Here is an 8,077-nt window from a genome sequence, read left to right on the forward strand (position 1 = left end):
GGAGTCAACAAATCATTATTCTATTTGTTTAGTTATTATCGATACCAAAATTGTAAAACTTACCATGACATTCTTACATCGCTTATAAATCACAAGAAAAATTAAAAGTCACTTATCCCACACATTAAATTGAGTGATCAATTAGGAATGAGCCTTCCATGGCAAGAGTATGTGTTTTGACTAGGACAACAATTTGGGCAAGTTGGCCTTGATGGGCGAGCCTAACTAAGTTATATAGAAAATGAGTTGAGAAATAACTCAACACAAGCTTAGGATTCGTGCAAGCCAGCTAAACCCTACTCTAACCTTAAATAATAATATATAAATATTTTTATATTAATCATATATTTTTATTTATCCTAAAGTATTCGGTGCTTAAATATAAACTTTCTATGCTAATCAATACAAAATTTGGCTAGTTAAAGGAGTCCAACCCACACCCAAGTTTAGAAGTTCAAGTTCGAGTTAAGCTTGGGTCAATGAGTTCAAATTCAGTTCTTGGATTAAGTTAAGCTTGAGTTAGGACTCTTCCACTTGAGTTGCACCTGGGTCTAGGGGTGGAGCCATGATTTTCTTTTTTAGTTGTGGCAAACTACTTAGGGTATGTTTGATTGCATGGAAAGTGACTTTTCATAGAATTTGAAATCCATGAAAAAATAATTGTAGAAAATAGATAGAATTAAAAAATAAATTCCATTATTTGATTTTACTTAAACAAAATAATAGGAAAAATATCTAAGGAAGATAAAGAAGAAAAAGAAGAAGAAGGAGAGGGGGGAAAAAAAAGAGACTTGAGAAATATAAGAGGGAGGGGGGAGGACGTGGTGGTGGTGGCGGCGGAGGTGAGGGAAGGAGAAGGAGAAGAAGAAGAAGAAGACAAAGATAGAGAGAAGATGGTCGGAGATGGTGACGATGTCAAGGTCAGTGTGATGGTAGTTATGGTAGTGGTAGTAGTGATATGGAAGAAAAAGATATGAGTAGGGAAGAACAAGATGATATTTTGGGGATGGAAAAAAATAATTAAACACATGAAAAATGTCATTTTCCATGAAAATTAATTTTTCACTCTATTTTTCATGTACAATCAAATGCACCCTTAGGTTTTTTGTTAAAAGTTGAAGAAAATGATATTTGAGTTATTTTCAATTAGTCCATGAGAGGGGTCTCAGTCAAGATGCAAATATCATTTTCAAAACATGGAAGGGGGGGCTTTTCAAAAATTGGAGGGAGGTAAGGGAGTGAGGTAAATGGGGCATGTAATTAGTTGAAAGCATAGGGATGTCTCAAAATTTCGATGGGAGCAAATATCGGAAGGGGTAAGGGAGTGGGGGCAAATAGGGAGAGAAGTGCAAGAGTTAGGGCATGTAATTAGTGAAAAATACAGGGTATCTCAAAGGTATGTGAGGATAATTGCCCCCCACAGACTCCTTACTAGCTCCACCCCTGCCTGGGTTTACTCTTCAATCCATCTAAGGCGCCCAAATTGTAGTCGTAGCTAGTTTTGACAAATAAAATATACATGGTTTGAACATATGCATGTTCAAGTGATTCGAACTAGATCCATGTTACATATGCGCTCCTATTAAAATGGATTAACCTATAATATTTAGACTAGCAAATCCATCAAAAATAGGTCAACCAAGGACTAAATATCCTTATTGTGGATCCCACAGCTTTGAAAATGAATAATTAACAAAAATCAATCAAGTTGAATATAAGGGAGTAGTAGGGTCTAGCAGTGAAAATAGCATCTATTAGGGTATGAATCTGTGATCAAATATTAAAACAAGATAAGGCCCCATGGCTTGGGCATGGAAGTAAGAGTTGGTTGATATGGGGTTCTGATATAGGTTGGTCCAAGGTTACATTCTACTCTTGAGAAAGTTAGGGTTTAGATGATGTCAGATCCAAGGAGGATCTTTGCCATTATTTTGCTGAATAGGACAGGAAATCTCCTCTCAATATCTATCATTTTTTAGGGAAAAAAACAGGCCCATCACAATCCCCACTTGGAAATAAGATGGCTTACAGTTGGGAAAAGGGAAATTGTGGTGTGTTAATCACTAATACCTATCCCATGTCTTTTCATGCTATAAAATTAATTCCATGCTGTATGATCAGTGATCACACACATATAAAAGATTTTATTGAGAGATGGTTCTTCAAATCCATTGGATTTTAATATTTTTTATAATAGCTAGGATAAGGTAATTAGCAATGAATTGTAAGTCCATAAAAACAAAAAAGTTTTAAATCCAATGATCAGAAGTTATATATCTATCTAGATTTTTTGAATGATGGTGAACCATTTGTGGGTCGATCGATGACTAAAAAAATGTTGCACGATGGCTTATTTAGGACAATGAATATGTGTGGCATATATTTGTATCCAACACCAAAGTTTTTTTTTCGATGAGAAATATTCAATCTAATAATATATGATCCCTACAGGCGACCATCTAATTAAATGAAAATGTCCACATGGGTCCTATTAAAAAATTGGAGAGAGATAAAGAGAGAGAGAGAGAGAGAGAGAGAATTAATCGCTCTCGTTTGATATGCCAAAGGTGATGAAAATGCTAATTTATATGACTAATTGCATTATTTAACTTGTCAAATGGGGAATTTTGATCAAATTACTAAATCAGTAAAGATTGATCATATATCCGATTTTGTAATTTTCTTTGAAAAATTGTTATATGAGGACGTCTATTGCACGGATGATTTGACGAATTTGCATTTATGCCTTGATGAATTGATTGTAGGTTCACATGAAGGACAAATGAATAAATAGCAAATGCGTGAGGACAATATAAGGAACAATTTTGGTAAAAACAAATAATTATGAAATTGAGTGTATATGATAATTTTGTAAATATTAAAAAAATGACTGATTCTCTAAGGCAAAATATGTAACTTTTTCATTGAAAAGAAAACTTAGTAGTCAATATAGCCGTTGGAGACTCTAGTATTTGATATTTTACCTATATTATCGTTGTGGCATTGGATACCCTTCTAGAATTTCTTAAGAAAAGTTATATTTTTTAATTTTTTAGATGCATATTTAAATGGGCATTAATACAACTATGTAAAACCATAAAGATATGTTCTTGTGTATCTCGAAGAAGAGGATCTACGGTTTGTGAAAGGATCGAACAAAAAAGTGAGTCAGATTATCATGACTCTATCAAAATAAGTCAATATGTTAGATTTATGGGTAACTCAATGTGAAAAAATAATCCAACAACTCGTAATTTTTTTCCATTAGGATCGTTCTTTAATGTTCATACCTTACATCTCATACCATTGTATGGTAATTGCACTCTAATACTCAAGAATCAAAATTTTAATTTTAAGTATAAAGCAAATTGACAATCATACACTAAAAACATATCAATAATTACTGAACTCTTTTTGAACTAGTTTTTTTTTTTTTTCCTCTGTATTGTCCATCTATGGGTTTCTTGTAAGAGACTTTCCCACATTTCTCTATTGATATTCTTCATGTGTTGTAAGGGATTTTTTTTTTCCTCTTAGACAATATTTGTCATCATCACCGAAGTAGACTAATCATCGTATAGAATCGTGGATTATACTCATCCTATTTCCTTAGGTCCAAGTTCTCGGATTATGTATATTTTAGGGTAAAATGTTGTTGTTTGAGGGGAAAAAATTATTTTAATCTCGAGTCCCATTACTTGGATCTCTCATTGATTTGATGTCTACTGTAGATGTAAAAATTTGCTCTACCTCGTGATCCTCATTGATAAAAAAAACTCTCATTTTTCAGTGTTCCTAGGAAGACCTGTAATAACATTATTCCGACGCCCAAATTAGAATTTTTAGCACAAATAGTATAGTGTATTTTCATAGAAGAATTTTGCATACCTTTTTGGCATGATGCAGCCTTGTATTTATAGGGGTTTCTACCCTTAGATTTTCTTGGATTTTCTCCATGATTCTCGTCTAAGTGGTTACGTTTGTTTAAGGATTTGCCTTGATTTCCGTAAAAACTGTTACACCCCATATTCCATATTTTACAGGCTATGTGTCGAACTGTGGGGGAAAATTCTTGAGCACGGACACGTGGCTCGAATAAGGGCCAGGATTAATGATTTTAAGGTCGGACGAACTGCGGCTCTTACTCGGTCTATTAACCCCGACGAATGCGTGTATTCGCAGCTCGGAACTAAGCCATCAGCCGGTGAAGTGGTCCGGGCAACTGCCTCATAGGTCGGTAGGACAGATTTGACAGGTGTGCCAGTGATAGATAGTCAGTCCTGACAACCCACGTCATGTCAGACCAACTCCGATTTTCTCAAAAGTGATAGGGCAGTTGCAACAACTCCTGCAGCTGACATGTCAGAGAGTAGGCTAACTACCCTAGGTCACCTCAAAGGATGGCACAGAAACCGAACCAAATAAACGCCTATATAAGGAAGAAAACTATGGGTAAAAGGGGTTCAATCTCTTCTTCTCTAAACAAGTTACTTAAATTATACTGATCAATTTGTCTAACTTGATCGTCGGAGTGGGCTGATTTGCAGGTCCCCCGAGCTTAGAGAGAAGGAAAGTGTAGAGCAACTTCGTGCATCTACACGAACTATACATAATTGAAACATGATAAGTCGACTTCACTGGTAGATCGAACGATTGGTTAGATTATCACATAGTTCGATTCTTTGACTAAATCACCTTGAAATTGCCACGTGTCGCTTGCTCAAAAAATATCCTCCACATCTACAATAATGGATTTTATGGAATTAATCAACTTATGATTGGTCAATTCACTTGGTCGTTCCCCATATTTTAGCCAATAAACATATTTTCATCCGACCGTTTGTAAAATAATGACTTCTATAAAAACAAATACACATGACCCAGGCCTTCGTAAGAGCCACATCAACAATCGAAGGGAAAATTTATGGCAACCATGAGAGGGACCCATGCCAGCTTTCATGTGAATTTCCTTATTTGAATAGGTCGTTGGATTCTTGAGTAATATTTAGAAAATTTTGGCCAAAAAAGACTTCTAAGAGCCGCCTTGTCATCCTTGCAGACACAAGAAAAGGCCAACACAAGTAATGAAGGAAGGTAAAAGATGACATCAAAGCATTCATTATTTAAAAGATATTGGTGTCATCAACCCGTAGTACTTCACAACCATCACTTAATCTTGATCATTTCATTTAAGGAAAAAAGGGATAAAATTATGACATTATTACCCTCAAATCCAAGGGTTTTTAATTCTACCATCTTATATTAAATTTTTTGTCATCAAATTAATGATGATCTCATTAAACATGCAAGTTTGCTAAAATTGTTAAAATCTATGAGTATTGATATCATGACTTAGATTCAAAATTCGCTTCACCTACTAATTACTGACCATTAATCTCACTCGTCTTCAGAAAAACAAAATGTGAGATCCTATCAGGTGTCTTTGAGGTGAACTTAGTGGGGTAACCACACACGTGTCTCATTATACCATAACCACATAACCCGATTATGAGATATAATTTTGTCCAATGAAAACAGCAAGCAAGGACACCTTACCCTAAATCCCCACTAAAGACGTCACTACTAAATACAACAGCCCTTGGTGCCCAGGGCCCATGTCCTTAATTTCTTTTTCCTCTGTACTAATTTATGGAAGAATCATAAAAGCCCATCCCTCCCTTTCTAAGTACCACTCTCACATTCTTTCCTATCAAACTAAGATCTCTCTGCCATGGAAGAAACACTCATTTTAGAGTCCAAGACTCAATCCTCCTTCCCTTCTTCTACCTCCACTTCCACAACCACCAGCAACTCCTCTCCTTCGACGACCTCGGGAATTTTTGTAGATATAAAATCCTTTTTGGAGCCGAAGATCTTGACGGAATCTAATACCAAGAAAGATAATAAGAGAGTTCTAGAAGCGAAAGATGTCAATGAGACTAAGAGGCGGAACAAGAGTGGCAAAGATAGCAAGCACCCAACCTATCGTGGAGTACGGATGCGTAATTGGGGAAAATGGGTGTCAGAAATCCGTGAACCAAGGAAGAAATCGAGAATTTGGCTTGGGACATTCCCGACACCTGAAATGGCGGCTCGAGCCCATGACGTAGCTTCTCTTACAATTAAAGGTCATTCCGCTTACTTAAATTTCCCCGAGCTAGCTTCAGAGCTCCCTCGTCCCGCAAGCTCGGCACCTAAAGACATCCAAGCTGCCGCTTCGAAAGCTGCCACATTCCAGCCGAGCCAAGCTGAGCTCTCAATGTCGCATTCCCCAACTCCGACTACAACATCTGATGACACCCAAGAGTCGTCTTCAATTTCTCCATCAATCAACGACGATGAGACTCTATTCGACCTGCCTGATCTAGTCATCGACCTCAGGGATCCAATTAATGGGTTTTGCTACTCATCGGCTTGGCTTCCAGCTGGAGCTGACATTGGATTCCGACTTGAAGAACCATTCTTATGGGAGAATTACTAGGCAATATGTCCATGTACACTACTAACGGTCAAAATTCACCACATTTGCTTACAAAAGTTACTTCTTTCCCTGAAAACAAAGATACCCAAATCAAGAAACATTATGTTCGAATCTTTACATTAGATTTGGTTTCTTGGTACTTGGATCAAGTTCAATTCAGGGATTAAAAGGGGGATTTCTCTATGGGCATTCGCTAACATGCGCCTCCAAGGTGAAATGTACCTTAACCTCCACCCACCTTCTTAATATATGAATATATGTATAAATGATTGATAATGAAATGAAATCTAATGTTTTTAATTTATTTTTACAGTAGAATTCTTGTGGGTTTTAGTGTACTCTGATTTGTTTTTGTTGTAAAGGAGCATCTTTTACTAAATTAGGAAACCCTATAATGATGGCATCAAACGTTCCTTTTTTGTATTAAATTGCAAAGCTAATCTTGCATCTAAAAATAGTATCTAGCTCAGAATTTTATTTTCTTTTTTTTTTTTTTTTATCTTCTATGCCTACATCACTATTCTACCATAATTTATTAAATATAATAAGGAGAAGGACATTGTATGGTATCATCCCAATCATTGAATAGTCCTCGAGATTCGCAGCGCATGAATCTTGACAGTCATCCAACAGTTTGGAACTTGGGATGAAGATGGGCCGGGTAACAGTATTAATTTTCTTATAAGAGAAAAAAAATAAATAAAGGTGAAGAATAGCTTCTTTGTACTGAAGCGAGTTAAAGAACTATGTATTATTAGACAAATAGAGACCACTGAGCAATGAGTGGTAGGGGACCCCATCATGATTATGCCCATTCTTCTCTCTTACCCTATTTTCACCAACCCTCAGAGGCCATAAAGGCAAAAGTACTCTCTTCTTACCCTAAAATTTCAAGAAACACTAAAACCCTAAAGAAGGTAGGTTCTCTAAATGTTAAGGTCACCTACATCCCTTGTACAAACTATCTCATTTTGGAACTTGAAAATGACTAATTGAAGGTCCGAGTAACATGCATGGTAACAACATTTTTGGGCCTAGGGATCGAGATTTGATTTAGTATTTAAGGTTTCGAGTTGTTATTTGAAAATATACTAACAATAATATGTTCAATATTACTATTTGAATAATGTTGAAGAGACCTCAAGATTGGACCTCACATCGCACACCCTAACATGAAAATTATGAGAACCATAGATGTTTCCCGAGATATAAGTGAAAAAAGCATCTATAGTTCCTATCCACTTTCACGTCAAGATGTGCTATATGAGGTCCAATCTTTAGGTCACTCTAGCACGATTTAGGATTTAGGGTTTAAGGATTCAAGTCGTTATTTGATAAGAAAATTAGAGCAAACTGGGGCCCGAGATTCAGGGTTATTTTAATTATATAAGTACTTGGGCTGTTTAGTAGTTAGTACTTGAGTCTTCACCATTCTAATTGTTGCAAGTGGTATAAAAACTAAATAAAGTTCAGAATTTTTATTTTGTTATACTTTCTAAAATTATTTTTTATGTGAAAGATTCTATTGGCACACCAATTTTTACTAAGAATATACCTAGCTAGTTATGAACATGGAATTGGTGTATTATAAGTACA

The 8,077-nt window shown here is 35.9% G+C and overlaps 1 protein-coding gene across 1 annotated transcript; it reads left to right on the top strand.

Moving 5' to 3' along the window:
* The first annotated feature begins 5,519 nt into the window (after nt 1-5,519).
* Nucleotides 5,520-6,867, top strand: LOC147380578 (ethylene-responsive transcription factor ERF039-like). The gene has a single exon (XM_086431478.1). It carries the CDS (start codon nt 5,732-5,734, stop codon nt 6,479-6,481), a length of 750 nt encoding a protein of 249 aa, XP_086287604.1. The 5' UTR covers nt 5,520-5,731; the 3' UTR covers nt 6,482-6,867.
* Nucleotides 6,868-8,077: the final 1,210 nt, after the last annotated feature.

Source organism: Akebia trifoliata, unplaced genomic scaffold, assembly GCF_017979445.1.
Source record: "Akebia trifoliata isolate Shusen 1 unplaced genomic scaffold, ASM1797944v1 Contig01285_ERROPOS320191, whole genome shotgun sequence".
NCBI lineage: Eukaryota > Viridiplantae > Streptophyta > Magnoliopsida > Ranunculales > Lardizabalaceae > Akebia > Akebia trifoliata.

What these genes read in the sequence shown, in the direction of transcription:
- LOC147380578 (XM_086431478.1), top strand. Translation starts at nt 5,732, where the DNA reads ATGGAAGAAACACTCATTTTAGAGTCCAAGACTCAATCCTCCTTCCCT.